The 18,430-nt window shown below is 38.5% G+C and overlaps 1 protein-coding gene across 1 annotated transcript; it reads right to left on the reverse strand.

Moving 5' to 3' along the window:
• Window positions 1-8,098: 8,098 nt before the first annotated feature.
• Window positions 8,099-11,775, reverse strand: LOC101597420 (CCR4-NOT transcription complex subunit 9-like). Its single transcript, XM_045140516.1, has 2 exons — window positions 11,764-11,775; window positions 8,099-9,193 (listed from the first exon to the last, which is right to left on the reverse strand). Exons 1-2 carry the CDS (start codon window positions 11,773-11,775, stop codon window positions 8,213-8,215), a joined length of 993 nt encoding a protein of 330 aa, XP_044996451.1. The 3' UTR covers window positions 8,099-8,212.
• Between the last annotated feature and the right edge of the window lie 6,655 nt (window positions 11,776-18,430).

Genomic DNA, 18,430 nt, shown 5'->3' on the forward strand with positions numbered 1-18,430 from the left:
AGGTACTTTTTTTTTGATGCAATTGTGAATGGGAGTGATTTTCTGATTTCATCCTCTGTGTGTTTGTTGTTAGCATATATGAAGGCTACTGATTTCTGTGTATTTATTTTGTATCCTGCTACATGGCTGTAGGTTTTGATCAGCTCTAACAGTTTGCTAGTAGAGTCTTTAGGGTCCTTTAGGTATAGAATCATGTCATCTGCTAATAATGATAATTTGATCTCTTCCTTTCTAATTTGTATCCCTTTTATGTGTGTCTCTTATCTTATTACTAAGGCTAAGACTTCCAAAACTATGTTAAATAAAAGTGGGGACAGTGGACACCCTTGTCTTGTTCCGGATTTTAATGGACAAGCTTCCAGTTTTTCCCCATTTAGTAATATGTTGACTGTAGGCTTGTCATAAATAGTTTTATTATATTGAGATATGTTCCTTCTATTCCCAGTCTCTGTAGGACTTTTATCATGAAGGGATGTTGGATTTTTGTCAAATGCTTTCTCTGCGTCCAATGAGATGATCATGTGATTTTTGTCCTTCAACCCGTTTATATAATGTATTACATTTGTAGATTTGCCTATATTGAACCATCCCTGCATCCCTGGGATAAAGCCTACTTGGTCAGGGTGAGTGATCTTTTTGATATACTCTTGTATTCTGTTTGCCAATATTTTGTTGAGAATTTTTGCATCTATGTTCATGAGGGAGATTGGTCTGTAGTTTTCTTTGTTTTTGTTCTATCTTTGCCTGGTTTTGGTATCAGGGTGATGCTGGCCTCATAGAAGGAGTTTGGTAGAATTCCTTTTTTTTTTTTTCTATTTCCTGGAAAAGCTTAAGAAGCAATGGTGTTAGCTCTTACTTAAAGGTCAGGTAAAATTCTGCAGTGAATCCATCTGGGCCTGGGCTTTTTTTAGTTGGAGATTATTGATAAATGTTTGGATCTCCATGTTTGTTATAGGTCTATTTAAGTGATTAATCTCATTTTTATTTAATTTAGGTAGGTCATATAAATCAAGGAAATCATCCATTTCATTCAGATTGTCATACTTTCTGGAGTATATGCTTTTATAGTATGTCCCTATGATTTTTTGAATTTCTCTGGAATCTGTTGTGATGTTACCTTTTTCATCTCTAATTTTATTAATTTATGTCTCTTCTCTGTTTCTTTTGGTCAGATTTGCTAAGGGTTTATCAATCTTGTTTATCCTTTCAAAGAACCAACTCCTTGTTTCATTAATTATTTGGATTGTATTTTTTGTTTCTATTTCATTAATTTCTGCTCTAATCTTTATTATTTCTTCCCATCTACTGATTTTTGGTTTGCTTTGTTCTTCTTTTTCCAAGGCTTTAAGGTGAAGCATTAGGTCCTGTACTTGTGACCTTTCTAATTTCTTAATATAGGCACTTTAGGCCTTTCTAATTTCTTTTCTTTTCTTTTTTTTTTGTTTTTTTTTTTTGTTTTTTTTTTTTGGTTTTTCGAGGTAGGGTCTCACTCTAGCCCAGGCTGACCTGGAATTCACGATGGTGTCTCAGGGTGGCCTCGAACTCATGGCAATCCTCCTACCTCTGCCTCCCAAGTGCTGGGATTAAAGGCGTGCGCCACCACGCCCGGCTCTCTTTCTAATTTGTTAATATAGGCACTTAAGGCTATAAATTTACTTCTTAGAATGGCCTTCATTGTGTCCCAGAGATGTTGGTATGTTGTGTTCTAATTATCATTTGACTCTATACATTTTTTGATTTCCTTCTTGATTTTTTTCATTGACCCATTCATCATTAAGTAGTGTATTGTTTAGTATCCATGATTTTGTGTATGCTCTATGGCCTTTCTTGCTATTGATTTGTACTTTAATTCCATTGTGGTCAGATAGAATGCAAGGAATTATTTCAATTTTTCTGAATTTGTTAAGATTTGCTTTGTGCTCTAATATATGGTCTAATTTGGAGAATTTTCCATGTGCTGCTGATAAGAATGTATATTCTGTAGCATTTGGATGAAATGTCCTGTATATATCTGTTAGGTCCATTCTTTCTATAACCTCATTTAGTCCAGATGCTTCTCTGTTTATTTTTTCCTGGGATATGACCTGTCAATTGATGAGAGTGGGGTGTTAAAGTCACCCACCACCACTGTGTTTGGTGTTATCTGTGACCTTAGTCCTAATTGTGTTTGTTTGATGAATTTGGGAGTCCCCATGTTAGGTGCATATATATTTAGGATTGTAATGTCCTCCTGTCGGAGTGTGCCCTTAATCAATATAAAGTGACCTTCCTTACCTTTCTTGACCAACGTTGGACTGAAGTCTACCTTGTCAGATATTAGGATAGCAACCCCTGCATGTTTTCTAGACCCACTTGCTTGAAACACCGTGTTCCAACCATTCACCCTAAGATAATGTCTATCCTTTGTAGAAAGGTGAGTTTCTTGGAGACAACAAATTGTAGGATCCTGCTTTTTAACCCAGTCTGCAAACCTATGTCTTTTGGTTGGGACATTGAGGCCGTTGATATTAAGAGATATTATTGAAAGGTGTGTATTTATGTTTGCCTTTTTTTTTTTTGTGCTTCTGGTTCTACCTTTGCTTTCTGTGGTAACTAGTATTTCAGTATTGCTTGTTTTTTCAAGGTTCCTTATATGTGTGCTTTTCCTTTTCTTCAGCATGGAGGATCCTATCAAGTATTTTCTGTAGAGCTGGTTTGGTCTTCAAATACTCCTTTAGCCTGCTTTTGTTGTGAAATGTCCTTATTTCTCCTTCTATTTGAATGGATAGCTTTGCAGGATAAAGTAACCTTGGTTGACAGTTGTTATCTTTCAGAACTTGGAGTACATCACTCCAAGCCCTTCTGACTTTAAAAGTTTGTGTTGAATAATCTGCTGTAATCCTGATGCGCTTGCCTTTGTAGGTAACTTGATTTTTCTCTCTAACTGCTTTCAATATTTTTTCCTTTGTTTGTGCCTTTGGTAGTTTAATTATAATATGATGCGAGAGGTTCTTTCCAAGTTATGTCTGGCTGGAGTTCTAAAGGTTTCCTGTATCTGCATTGGCACCTCTTGCCCACTTTGGGGGAAATTTTCTTCTATGATTTTGTTGAAGATGCTTACTATGCCTTTGGAGTGGAATTCTTCTCCTTCTACTATGCCCTGAATTCTTATATTTGATCTTTTCATAGTGTCCCAAATATCTTGAAATTCCCACTCATACTTTTCTATAAGTTTGTCTTTCCCTTTGTTGGACTGTATTAGATCTTCCACCTGGTCTTCAAGCTTAGATATTCTGTCCTCACCTTCGTCCATTCTACTGGTGAGATTTTCTACAGAGTTTTTTATTTCATTAATTGTTTTCTTCATTGCTAGTAATTCTGACTGGTTTTTCTTTATTATTTCTATTTCTTTATTTATGTCTTGTATTTCCTTCTTTATTTCATGAAATTGGTGTCCTGCATCTTCTTTGATTCCTTTGATTTCCTCTTTGAGTTCCTCTTTGACTCCTTTGATTTGTTCTCTGACTTCTTTGAACATATTTACAATCATTCTTTTGAAATCTTTCTCAGGCATTTCCTCTAACTCATTCTCACTGGAGGTCATTTCTGATGCATTAATACTGTTAGGTGGATTTATATTGTCTTGCTTTTTAGTGTTTCTTGTGTTATAATGTATATATTTTTGCATCTTGAATTAAGTTAATGCTTGGATTTTCTAGCTAGCTATGTATTCTTAGCTCTATCAATTGATTTGATGTTATATATCTTTAGCATAGGAGCTTAAGTTGTTAGGTGTGGCTCTCAAAGCTCTCAGAGTATCTACAAAGGTGTTCCTAGGGGTTGAGTTTCCCTGCTATGGGAGTATTCAAGTAGACTGAGTGGAATAAAATACAGGTGGATTCTAAAAGTTAACTAAACACTGTACCCATTCAGTCAAAAACAGCCCCTGTATGTATGCCAGAGTAGTTATTATAACAACCAGATCCTCTATCAACATAGAGGTTAAGATTTCTGGTCTGTTGAGGGATCCAAGTCAGCTTGTGACCAAGTGAGACCCTGCCCTGGTACAATCAAGCCCAGTTACCTTTTTGGATGGATTTGGTCTCAGTCAAGTTGCTGGCTGGGTTGTTGTGCTGCTGTTCTGATTTCTGGAGCTGGGCACTGGCTTTTCCTGCAGGACAAACCGAGCCTGGCAACTGTGGCCCTGCAGATCGGCACCCCCACTGCTGGAACCGCCACTGCTGTTAAAGCTGCCACTGCTGGGTCTGTCACCTCTGCTGGGTCCACCGCTGCTGCTGCCTCTGCTGCTGCTGCTTTAGCTGCCATTGCTGGATCCTCCACTGCTGCTGCTGGATCTGCAACTGCTGCCTCTGAAGTTGCTGCTACTGAATCTTCTGTTGCTGGGTCCGCTGCTCTGTTAGCTGGAGCTGGGCACAGGCGGTGGGGGAGTGGAGGGAGCTTCAGCTGCTCTGGTACTCTCGCTGATCCACATGTACTTCTACCTTGTGATCTGCTCCTCCGTTGTTCACTGCCGCTCTCCCTTTTCCTGTGGCTGGAGCCGAGCCTGGCAGCTTTCTGGTGTGCTGTCACTGCCACAGTTGGCGGTCCTGCCAGGGCTGCTTTTGCCATCCTGTGCGGACTTTGGATCTCTTCTACTTTTCCACTGCCATTTCGATTTTCTATACACCTCACTTTTTAGTAAAAGTATGTATTTTGCTGAGTTTTTTTTGGTCTTTTTCCCCCCTAGGCTGCTTTGGCGTGGTACCTAAGGTGCCATCTTAACCGGAAGTCTCGAGTCTACATTCTTCATGTTGTCCCCATGCAGGTCAGGTGGCTCAATCTCAAATCTTGTAATCTCTAAATTTGCATGTGAATGGGCTGCAGTTTAGGCCTAATGATTTCATTTTTTTCTGCCATATCCCTCTGCTCTCTCCAGTTCATTTCTGTGCAATACAACCCTGCAGAACTTCTCAGGACATGGGCATAACAGCAAGCTTTTTTTTTTTTTATTTTTTTTATTTGAGAGCGACAGACATAGAGAGAAAGACAGATAGAGGGAGAGAGAGAGAATGGGCGCTCCAGGGCTTCCAGCCTCTGCAAACAAACTCCAGACCCATGCACCCCCTTGTGCATCTGGCTAACGTGGGACCTGGGGAACCGAGCCTCGAACCGGGGTCCTTAGGCTTCACAGGCAAGCGCTTAACTGCTAAGCCATCTCTCCAGCCCAACAGCAAGCTTTTTATACAAACTTCCTCTAGCCCAGTCCAAGAAAAGCCATTTCTCACCCTCTTAAGCCAACACTAACAGCCCATAGTTCTTACTGCATTTAGGTCTTTCAGCTCAGACCAGAATTGTCCATCAAACTGTACTTACAGCACTGCAAGACATCTCTTGGCCAAGGTTTCAAATCCTTCCACATTCCTCTTGAAAACAGCTCCAAAAGCCAAAGCCACACAGTCAGGTGCCTAGCAGTAACCCCACTCTCAGTACCACTTTACTGTTGCAGTCAGGTTCACATTGCTGGCAGAAATCACCAGACCAAGAGCAGCTTCTGGTGATAAAATGGTTTATTTTGGCTTATAGGCTCCAGGGGCTCCTTCATGGTAGGGGGAAATGATGGCATAAGCAGAGGGTGGACATCACCATCTGACCTACATAAGGTAGACAATAACAACAGGGGAGTGTGTGCCAAGCACTAGTAAGGGGAGCTGGCTATAACACACATAATTCCACTCCCAACAATATACTGCCTCCAGGAGGCATTAATTCCCTAATCTCCATCAGCTGGGATCCTAGCATTCAGAACACCTAATTTTATGGGGGACACCTGAATCAAACAACCACACTGAAAATAATGTAACCTTAAAAACTTGGGACCCACCAATAGTATAACAAATTCAAGATGATTTCAAATGGCTTGCTATGCTATCTTTAAAACCCCTGAGCTATCAGAGCTCAGTACTCATGCTTTGGAAGTTGTTCCCTTTAGTCCATGTCGGCATGAAAAAAAATCTGATCCTCCCCTCTTTCACTGGTGCCATCTCTGTGTGATTCAGTTTCCTATAACATTACAAGTCTTATATTGAAATCCTCAATCCATTTGTAGTTGATGTTTGTTCCCCTACTGTCTAGATGGCTTATTGGTTAACACACTTGCTATGAAGCCTAAAGGCCCAAGTTTGATTCCCCTCTCTCAAATAATATATTTTTTTTTTTTTTACAAAACCAGAAGCATGTTTTATTTCAATCATGTTGAGGAAGTGGGATAGAAAACACAAAATATGGGTAGGGGTCTTTATATAATATACACATCAGGACCAACCACAAGGAATAAAACCCATCCCACCCTTCCCCTCCCCCACCAACTCTATGCGGGTTCCAAGGCCAGCTAAGAATAGATGGGACAAGAATTAAGACACTATTGGCACAGTAACATGGCCAATGCACCGAAAGATGTAGAGAAAACTTTCCAGGGAGCAAGGCCCTGGGCCTCAGCTGCTTCCTCAGTGGAGGGAGAATGAGAAACTTTGGCTCAGCAGGAAGGCGGTTATCAAAAATCAGGGTTACCCTAGTTGGACTTTCCAGATCACAGGCTGTGGACTGAAAGGAGTCAAGACATCTATGTATTCAGGTGATGCTGTTCTGCTTTCTCCACAATGATATCTCCTCAGGCTCGAGATCTGCTCCCCCTTTTCAGAAGGCAGGGAAGTAAGTGCTTACTTTTCACTTCCTACGCCTAGGCTACTTAATTACTACTTTCTTGGCTCTAGAGACAGAAGCCAACTAACAAGACCGGCTCTTGTTGTGAAAGTCGGCATAAAAGAGCCCTTGGGTTGGCAAAACTGCCTCTGCAAAAGTTTCAATGACCTTGGCCTTAATATAATCTCATCAAACTTGTTAGAGACAGCTTTAATTGCGTGAAATGTGGACCAAAGTCTTGGTCTCTCATTCTAGAGTTGGACCAGTAATCTCATCTTTGGAGGTGAAATGAGAGAAAAAAAAAGTGCTAACCATGGAAGAATTGAGGAAAGCAAGGCAGTTTGTATTAGGCTGTAGATTAAAGAGATGGAACAAGAATTTTAACAGAATATGAACAAGTGGCAACCCTGTAATTTCCATAGACCAAAGAGAATGTGTCAAAAGGGGGGGAAAGAGTGAGTGACCAAGCAGAGTCCAGCCCTCCATTTTAAATCTGAACTAATTCAGCTAATATTGTTTCAAGTATATTCATGATGAGAAATGGCACTGCCTATCACCTTAATTCCACATGCCTCCCTTTCAAAAGTCCTCTCAGAAATTATCTTTGAAGACTTGGATCTGGAGACTGCCACCCCTCCTGCTCCAATACAATATCCTTTTAGGATAGCTGGATGAATTAAGACATCTGCTTTGAGTTTGATAGGAGGTAAGTGAAAAAAAAAAAAAAAAAAAAGGAAAAAGCATTGAGATTTAGGAAAGCTAGCAGCTAAAGCCAGAAATAAGGTTAAAGGCAGCCAGAACTTGGAGTGAAGAATGGAAGGAGGGAAATAGGTGGTGAGTTCCTGCTGTCCTTTGGCTTTACATCTTTCCCCTGTCCCCCATTCTGCCCAACAGTCTGATGCAGCTACTGGCCTGCCAGAGGGGATGTAATGCCCAAACCAACATTTTATTGAGCTTATGCAGCTAACAGACTTGTAAACAATGCCAATTGACAAAGTTTTGCTGAAAACTACAGCTTGTGTCCATTAAACACACCTCTCTCTGAGATTAAAACCAAAGTAAACAAATACTGAGAGAGAGAATTAAAAGACACATCTTGAGTCTTCCAGGAAGGCAAAAAAAAAAAAAAAAAAAAAAAGCCACATGGCTTGGTCCCGGGCGTTCATCATGCCTAGAGTGTAACTATCACCACCATCTCCCCTCTCTGCCAGTGGCTAGTCGAGGTAGGGGAGCAGGGTCATCTTGGACATGCTGCAAATACAGCATTTGCTGGTGTTGAGCCCTCCTGGGGCTGTGGTGGCAGACTGCTGTGTCAGGAGCCCATTTCCTGGGAGCAGCAGAGGAAGCCCAGGTCCACAGGGCAGACTGATGGCAGCCCACACATCTCAGCAGGGGTACTTTGCCCCTTTTCTCCGGTGCGGTTCAACAATGAGGTTGTCTATTCCTGGTCGGCAATAAAACCTGAGCTGTTTTCCTTGTAGGTGCCACCTCCTGTCCCCAACTTGGGGGAGTAGTGGGAGGGGACAAGGGAAGATCACTGAGGGGGCAGAGGGATACCCCGGGTATCAGTGACTTGGCCCTCTTGCAGGTTCTTCACCAGTTGTGCAAGCCAGCGTTTTGTGGTGGTGTCATCTTTTAGCACCTGGGCAAAGGTTGTATCCTTCAGCTGGTCAGGGAGGCACTGCCTGAGTGCTTCACGCGCCCTGGGATTATCTGAGAGCTGAAGATAACATCTTACTACATGCTTCAGCAGATGAGCAGAGGGTTCTTTGGATAGCTGCAGGACCATTTTACCCAAGATCATGGCAACATGGGAAAAACCCTCATATGTCTGACATATGTAGGCCAAACCCGTGTCATCTAAGAGGATCTTCTGGAGGATGAATGTGGCAACTGTTTTGGAAAGTTCACTTCCAGATTCTATAATATGCAAACACAAAGGGATAATTTCTGTTGTCAATAAAAAGTTGATCACTTCTTGCTTATCTGTTTTCACCAAGGCCCCAATAACACCAAGGCTAGTAAGCTGAAGATATTCAAAAGGACTTGTTTTGCTGACTGTGTGCAAAAAGGGGTACAAAAAAAGTGGGATGTGTGCTGCAAGAAAAGCTGACCTTGTTTCTGGGTGTGAAGCCACACACTGCAGTGATGCCAGAGCATTGCAAACTCTGTTAGACTGATGTGCTGTCAAGGTGGGTGGGTTGATAGATGGATAGATATTTACTATTTCCTGTAAAAGTGCTGCAATAGTACCAAATGAATGCCACAGCATGGGTGCAAGGTCAGGGACAGATTCTCGCTTCTTGCTTAGCTCCAGTAAAGCATTTTCCCTTGTCTCAGGACTGGACAGCTCGTTGATCCACTGGTAGATCTTTTCTCTGTCCACTTGAGCCAGTGCAGTAGGCACAGGTTGGTCTCGGTACCCGCCCGCATTGCATTGCCGGTAACCTCCGAGAAGCGTGAACTCTGACCTTTCCTCCGAAGTCCGGGGAAGGGCCGGAAAAGCCTGGGCAGGCTTAGGGAAGGACGAGAACCGCCTTGTGTTTTAAAATAAAATGCTGTTTTTTTCTCCAGTGTGTGTACTTGGTCATTTTCTCAAAGATCAAGTAACTATAGTTACTAGGACATATATCTTAATCTTATCTTCTATTCCATTGATCTGTTTTTGTGCTAGTGTCATGCTGTTTTAATTACTTTGACTTTGTAGTTTACTCTTAAATCAGATGTGGTGATACTTCTAGTAATATTTTTTTGCTGAAAATGTTTTAGCTGTTTGAAGTCTTTTTTTATTCCATATGTATTTTAATATTATATTTTTCTATTTCTCTAAAGAATGCTACTAGAATTTTTATTGGAAATGCATTGAATCTGTATTGGTTTTGGTAGGATGACCATTGTCACAAAATTATATTTTGTAATCCCTGAGCATTCAAGATCTTTCCATATTCCTGGGTCCTCCTCAATTTCTTTTTTCATTGTTTTATTGTTTTCTTTAAAAAATCCTTTCACTTTCTTTGTTAGGGATAATCAAAGATATTTAATGTTTTATGTCTGTTATAAATTGATATTTTCCTTATTTCATGCTCAGTATATTTGTGATTAATATATAAGAAGGCTATTATTTGTTTTGATTTTATATCATGCCACTATGATGAACATAGTTATTATCATCTCTAGGAACTTTTTGGTGCACTCTTCCAGGTCTCTTAAGTACAAAATCATATCTGCAAATAAAGGTAATTTGATTTATTTCTTTCCAATTTGTATCAGTTTTATTTATTTTTCTCACCTTATTACTCTTGCTGAGACAACAAATACTATGTAAAATAGGAACTAGAAGATGGGCACCTTTGTCTTGTCCAGTTCTTAGTGGAAATGCTTCACATTATTCTCCATTTAGTGTGATATTGGCTTTAGGTTTGTCATATGTTCGGTTCATCAAGGATATTGGTCTGTAATTTTCTTTTCTTTTTGTAGATGTGTCTCTGGTTTTGCTATTAGTGCAAAAATATGATCATTTTAGAGATTTGTTAAACACTAAAAAAAGAGAGCAGGGTGAGCCATCCAATTTTACAAAATACAATGCTGTACATGCACTGTCCCCTCACTACCACTTCAAAAGTCTGTGACATCAGGTTGCCAAGTAGGTAAGTTTTTTTAAGATGTATGATGCCCAGGAAAAACTTCATGCCAAGGGTACATGGACTAAAATTTCATAGAAGGAGTCAGAACATTCCCTGTGTGGCATTTTGAATTGATGGACTCCAAAGATTATTAAAGTTTATTAAAGCTTGTACTTTAAATTTCCAGCCACCTGGCTGAAGGAGGTGTCACCATGGGCAGATCCTGGGGTTCAGCCCTGAGGTGTTTTTGGGGCAGACCTGAGTCCCAGCATAAGGTATGCAGAGAGCAGTCTGAGTTCTGCTGGGTTTCTGGAATATGTTTTCTTATGGTGCTATGGTGGCATTTCTCTGTGTGTGGACTTGTGAAAGGGGCCAGCTTCTTCTACCATTATGGAATTTCCCTAGATCTGTAATCTTCAAATAAACCCTTCCTCTTATAAATTGTATCTGGTTCATTCCAACAACCTGAAGCTATCTACTACAGAATTAGTACCAGATAGTGGGTTGTTGTGTGATGAATCTGACCATGTAGACTTTGGTCTTTTGGAACATTTGTTATGGGGAAATGGGCATGTACTTACTAAAGTCACTTTCCAGAGTAGTAAGCCAAGTTTTATGGACTATTCTGGTGAGAATTTGAAAATGCCACATTCAGGGAGAATTGTATTTGGAGGCTTGGTTTATGAACTTTCAAAAGGGAAAGAAAGACTATAGAGAACTTTGTTGGAACTGGGCTACTGGCTTAAGGGTTGGCTGCATTCTGCTGCCCATGCCCAGAGGGTTTGATTAAGGTTAGATTTGTAATCAACTGATGTGCTTGGCCACAGATATGGAACTGAGAGATATCAGATTAAAAATTAGAGAAATTCAAATAAGTTTAAAATTAACTGGCACAGAGACTGGTTTTAGATTACTGAAGCTGTTATCATCAAATACATTAGCATTTGAAAGGAAGATGGTCAGATACTTTACATTGAAACAATGGAAAGTTTGCCTGAGCAAACATTAAGTGGTAGGAAGGCAAACTCTTTAGATAGGAAGGAACCTGCTCTTCCAGATCGTGATTTATTTCTTCCCTGAATTAAAAATATTGATGTGTCTTGAACAACTGGTATTGGTTTTAGAAGCATGAAAAATGTGTGGAGTGGGTCCTGAAGTACACAGAGTTCCAGGACTCACTGCTAGGATAAGTCCTGAGGCAAGGTGTGATGACCCTGATAAAGAGGCCAGTGAAACCACTGGAGGATGGACCATGGTTTGCACAGAGACCCAAAGATATTTAGATAAACCAGAATTGTACAAGGGCTATTATGTTGCCCTATTGAAGGAGAACAGGAGAAACCTAGTTTCTTTTAAGCAGTCAAAGCTTGAACATTAATTAGATCTCCAGCTGCCTGGCTGAAATAGGTGTCACTATAGGCACATCTTGGCATCTAGCCCTAAGGTGTTACTGGGGACATACCTGAATCTCCATCCTAAGATATGTAGAAAGCAGTTTGAGCTCTGCTTGGTCTGTAGTATGCGTGCTTATGGTGCTGATAGTGGTGTCTCTCTCTGTGTGGACCTGTGAAAGGAGACCAGCTTCTTCTGCCATTAAAGAACTTCCCCTGGATCTGTAAGGTTCAAATAAACCTTTCTGCCTATAAAAGGTGTCTGGTTTAGAAGTTTATCACAGCAAACTGAAGCTGTTTACTACACCCTCCTTTTAAATTTTGCAAAATAATTTGTTCAGCAGTGACTTCAGATCTTCATAAATGTCTAGTACAAATGCTGCAGTGAGTCTGTCTGGGTATGGACTATTTTGGGTTGGGAGAATTTAATTTCAGGTTTCAATATCATTATTTGTTATATCTGTATTCTAATTATGTATCTATTTTTGGTTTAACTTTGTTAGACTATATTAACAGATATTAAGAATAAATACTACCCAAGTACAGTAAGAATTTCCTTCTTGTCTATTCAATAGCTATTCATTTGTTTTAATTATATTTTTTTCTTAAAATCATCTCCTTGAGGTACAAAAGCAATAAATTGTTTGAATTATTTCAATTGGAAATTATTTTTATAATCTATTCATTTGTGAAAGACTTCCTAGTATATGACTTCCTGGAAAAACATTTTTTTTAAATTCCCTTCTATAGGAATTGCTTGATTGATGTATATCTATTATAATTGTAGAATTGTTCTTTACACGATAATTATGAGTCTCTCTGGTGACATTCCATTTATTTATTTGAGAGAAAGAGGGAGAGAGAGAGAGTGAGAAAGCACCTCCAACCACTGCAATTGAACTTCAGACACATCACCAGTTTGTACATCTGGCTTTACAAGAGTACTGGGTAATCAAACTTGGTTCCTTAGGCTTTACTGGCAAGTGCCTTAACTACTGAGCTCTCTCTAGCTCTGTTATTACATTTTTAATATTACTGTTTCTTTATATTGTGAGTATATTTAATATTTATTAGATAATTTGTGTTGGGACATTTTATTGCATATATTTATGTTTTCCTTCATTTTTGTATATTATTGCCTTTTATTTCTTTTTTATTATAATTTATTTTTTATTATTAGATTTGGACATATTTTGTATGTAAACATTACATGTTGGTACCATCCTTTCTCTCCTCCCTGTCTATTTTCTGAAGAGGTCTTCCTCATTGGGGATACAGGTCAACCTTATCAGGATTGTGGTTCATGCATTATGGGGAGAGAGGTGATGTCTCTGTGCAAAATGTCCCAACTTGTGGCTTTAACAATCTTTCCACCCTGAGACATGCTGGGAGCATTTTAAATCTATTTCAATGATGGACACTTAGGAGCATCTGGATCACTGGTTTGGTAGGTGTTGAGTGTCCTCAGTATCTTTCTCCATCACCCTTGTGCTGATATCAGCTTAATTAAGAAAGCAGCACTCTTGCTCATTTCCCCAGTTCCTCTGTGGTTTTAGCTGGGGCCAGGGTGGAGTGCTCTGGATCATTTATCTCCTTGGGTCCAATTCCCATCTGAAAAAGAGAAGCAGATTCTCCAATGGAGTGTGAAGTCAGCACAGGTTAAAAGGATAACCATTATTAATTTAGAGAGAGTTAAGAGGGTTTAAACACTCTTATAATCTAAGATTAGTGGGAGCTTAACAATAGAAAGCAGAATCATTATCTGGGTATGATTCTGAGTTGTTTTCCAGTTCCAGATATTATTTTCTTTACACTGAGTTGATCTGTTAGCCAATCCAAGAGCAGTTGGTTACCCACCATGGCCATGTGCCACTATTGCACTTCTGTGAGAATCACTTCAAGTTGTTTGCTTCTGAGTCACTTAGACTTTGAGTTGCTTGGACAGATGTTGGCCACTTTCCCCTGGTAATTCATGTAGTGCCTTCCAGCACTAGATGAGCTAATTATCTTAGGACTGGCTCTCCCCTGGATTCCAATCAGGTCTCTCTGTGATCTTTGCTGACAGCAATTGGTGTCTTCAGTAGTAGGGTCTTACCATTATCCTTTGGTTGGTAAGCAAGTGTTCTTACAGAAGTCTGTCTTGTTTGTTTTGGGAGATCTAGTAGGTCTCTCTGATCAAGAGCTCATTGTAGATGTAGACCACATCCTGGTACAGGGAATTACAGGCCAACACCAAAGGAAAAGCAAAAAAAGAAAAAGCCAGAGAAGAGAGAGAAACAGAAGAAATTTGAGGTTAGGTTTCATGTCACTTTCTCCAGGTCCTTTAAATTCAGGTGCTCCCTCTAAGGTATGCTTGAGGGTTCCTCATTTTAGTCTGATTCCAGGATATAGAATTCTATGGTACCAGTTTAATTTGGGTTCAGTTTTGTGTCCCCCATTCCCAACCGTTTCCCTTCCCCAAAGCCCTACCATCCATATTGTCCAAGCCTCAAGATGCTATTCAGTTATGTCAGCAACTTGGGATGATCCAGGTTAAGAACTACAGATGAGTGAGATCATGTGACAGTTGTCTTTCTGTGATTGTGTGAGTTCACGTAGAATGATCTGTTCCAAGTTCAACCACTTTTTCTACAAATTTCAATGTGTCATTTCTTTTTACTGCTGAGTAGAATTCCATCATGTAGCTATACCACATCTTGGTTACCCATTCATCCAATGATGTGCACCTGGATTGATTCCATTTTTTAGCTATTATGAATTGAGCAGCTATAAACACGGTTGAGCAAATATTTCTGAACTGAGATATGGAGCTTTTAGGGTAAATGCCCAGTTAGGGAATAATAGGGTCTGTTTGTAATTCTATATTCATCCTTTTCAGGAGTCTCCAATTTGATTTTCAAAGTGGTTGTACCAGCTTACATTCCCACCAACAGTGAATGAGCATTCCTATTTCTCCACATCCTCACCAACATTTGTTTTCATTTGATTTTTTAATGTTTGCAATCCTTACTGGGGTAAGGTTGAATTTCATACTTGTTTTAACTTGCATTTCCTTAATGGTCAAGGATGTTGAATGTTTTCTTAAGTGTGTGTTAGCCATTTGTAATTCTTCCTCTGAGAAGTCCCTATTTAGTTCCCTGCCCCACTTTTGGAGTAGGCTGTTTGATTTTTTATTGTTTAGTTTTTTTTTTAGTTTTTTAAATATATTCTAGATATTTGTTTCTGTCAGTGGGATACCTGGCAAAGATTTTCTCCCAATCAGTGGCTAATCTATTGGCTCTGCTTATGGTATGTTCATCTGTGCAAAAGCTTTTTAGCTTCATGAGATCCCATTGGTTGAGTGCTTGCTTAATTTCCTTGGCTACTGGGGTTTTGTTCAGGAAGACTTTTCTCAGTCTTATATCATAGAGAGTGCTTCCTATTTTTTCTTCCAATACTTGAAGAGTTGCAGGTCTTATATTGAGGTCTTTATCCATTTGGACTTGTTTTTTGTGTATGATGAAATAAGTGGGTCTAATTTCATTTTTCTACATAGGTCAACCAATTTGTCTAACACCATTTTTGAAGATGCTGTCTTTTATCCAGTCTATATTTTTGAAAACTTTGTCCAAGATCAAGCAGCAGTAGTTTCTTGCCCTAAGGTCTGGGTTCATTTCCATTGGACTATGGTTCTGATTTTATTCTAGTACCATGCTGTTTATGTCACTAATACTTTGCAATATAGCTTTATAACAGGCATGGTGATATAACTAGAGATGTTTCTTTAGATGAGGATATGTTTTAATATTGGAGGACTTCTGCCATTCCATGTGGATTTTGAGATAAATTTTCAATCTCTGTGAAGAATGATGCTGGCATTTTTTTTCTTTTAATTTTTATTAGCATTTTCCATGATTATAAAAAATATCCCATGTTAATTCCCTCTCTGACCCCCCCCACACTTTTCCCTTTTGAAATTCCATTCTCCATCATATTTGATGCTGGCATTTTTATTGGTATTGCATTAAATCTGTATATTGCTTTTAGTAGACTTGTCATTTTCACAACATTGATTCTACCTATCCAGAAGCATGAGAGGTCCTTCCATCTTCTTAAGTCCTCCTCTATTGCTTTCTTGAATGTTTTTATGTTTTCATTATATAGTTCTTTCACATCATTTGTTACTGTTATTCCAAGGTATTCAATTTTTTTGTTACTGTTGAAAATGGGACAGCCTCACTGATTTCTTTCTGTATATATTTTCCCTTTACATATAGAAAATGTACTGATTTTCATGCATTGATTTTGTATCCTTCCACTTTGCTCAAGGAAGTTATCACCTTTAAAAGTTTTGGTATGGTGACTTTTGGGTCACTTACATATAGGATCATGTTAACTGCAAATGGGGCTAATTTGACTTCTTCCTTTCCAATTTGAATCCATTTTATTTCTTTCTCCTGTCTTATTACTTGGGCTAGTACTTACAGTACAATGGTGAAGAGCAGTGGTGAGAGTGGACACCCCTGTCTTGTTCCCAATCTCAGTGGGAACTCCTTTAGTTTTTCCCCACTGAGTATTATTTGGGTTTTAGGAGCTTTATATATAGCCTTTATTGTGTTGAGATATAAACCCTTCATGCCTATTCTTTCCAGTTTTTTGATCATGAAGTGGTGTTTTATATTGTCAAAGGCCTTTACTACATCAACTAAGATGGTCATGTGGTTCATATGGTTCAGTTTATTTATGTGGTGTATTACATTGACTCTTTTCTTTATGTTAAACCATTCCTACTTTATCAATGTGATTAATGCTTTTTAAAAAAATTTAATTTATTAGTTTTCTTTTCAGCAAATACAGGCAGTTTGGTACCATTGTTTAGGCTCATCCATGATCTACCCCCTCCCAGTGGACCCTCCTTGTTAATGTAAATAGGTCCTGCATTGTGGAGTTAGCCCACAGTTATTGGTACGATAAATGTCTCTGCATATCATGACCCAACATGTGACTCTGACATTTTTTCCACCCCCTCTTCCGCAAAATTTCCCTGAGCCATGTTGGGTTCATTTTTGGTCTGCTTCAGTGCTGAGGTGTTGGGGGCCTCTTAGGCTCTGGCTCTCTGATTTGGTAGGAGTTGACTTTTCTCTGTGTTGGTCTTCCCCTGATGTGTTATTGAATTCAATTTGCAAGGATTTGGTCAGGATTTTTGCATATAAGTTTATGAGGGAGGAACAGACTTATAATTTGCTTTCCTTGTTGCATCTCAGTCTGGTTTTGGTAGGGTTAGGGTTCTTAAGTTCAATGCCTTCAATATTTATATTTTTCATTGCTTTAATGTTAGCCACTTTTCTATATATGCAATCAGATCTCATTGTGTTAGATGGTACTTATCTTTTCAAGCAAATCCTTGTCTGGACTTTAGGTGAAAAGTATTTTTACATCTAGATTTCAGAAACTCATTTTTTTTTTATTTTTCATTTGCTATGCTGCTTTTACTCTTGTATGGTTTGTAAAGAAACTCTGACTTACAAATAACCTTAAGCCTTAAATATTAAAGATACCCAGAAATTTCCTTTGCCAGAAAATCCTACTAAATTTTAACGATAGAGACTTTCTTGTGTATCAATTTCTAACATCTTCTAGATATAATTAAATTACAATGCTTTTGTGGATAGCATGCTGATGACATGTTGATTTTAGTTTGTTTTAGATATAAGTGATGCTTATATTTTGACTACTTGTCTTTATTGTTTACTAAATTTACATAAGTGATATGGACATTTGATTCATTAATTCTCTATTTTTTTAATCACAGAAATATAATCAAGAAGAGAAAAATATCAGCAGATTATTCATGTTTTTGATCAGTTTTTAAGTTAGTGCAAAAATCCCATGAATTCCTAAATCCATTTTATTATATGTTATTAGCAAAAATGGGCATGCATAAGTCCATTTTTCATCACTATATTAATGAGTTCTGGATTATTTTGTTTCATTTTAATCTCTAATTGAAATTTTACCCCAAACAGAGTTTTCTTATTGAAAATTATAATAAGGAGATTTTCCATGTAGTTGGTAGATTGGTTCAAGCCTTAAATTTTTTTTTTCAACTAGAAACAGTTCATTTCTAAACTGTGACATAGCAAAGGTTCTTATTAACTCTTTTGTATTGAGAAATGCATTGGAAGTAACTTCCTGGTCTGAAAATATTTAATTATATAAAAGTGCATTTTAATATTAAATTTTCATTTTTTGATGTAGGGTCTCACTCTAGCCAAGATTGACCTGGAATTCACTATGTAGTTTTAGGCTGGCCTTGAACCTCACGGTGATACTCCTACATCAGCTTCCAGAGTGCTGAAATTAAAGGTATACACCACCATGCCCAACTAACTTTTCACTTTTGAAGGCTAAAATTAGAATTCAAACAGGTGTAATAAAAAAATATTTGCATTTTAAAAGTAGAAACTGGTAGCTGCTCAAATAAGAACTTGAATTAACAAATTGCTGTTTTGAGCTTCTTTCATAGTCAGTGCTGTTTCTAAGAGCACATCACCAGAAAAGCTATCTGAAAAGTACAATCTAAATGGTATTATTGAAGCCTGGACACCTAACTTGATTAGTCCATATACTTAAAATATGAAAAGTAAATTGTATATTTTCTACTTTTTATTTCTAAGTGCTAGATTAGGATATGAAAATTCTTTTTTCTATGGTAAATTAATGTATGATACCATTATATCCATACACTTCAGGGTATGA

Source organism: Jaculus jaculus, chromosome X, assembly GCF_020740685.1.
Source record: "Jaculus jaculus isolate mJacJac1 chromosome X, mJacJac1.mat.Y.cur, whole genome shotgun sequence".
Classification (NCBI taxonomy): domain Eukaryota; kingdom Metazoa; phylum Chordata; class Mammalia; order Rodentia; family Dipodidae; genus Jaculus; species Jaculus jaculus.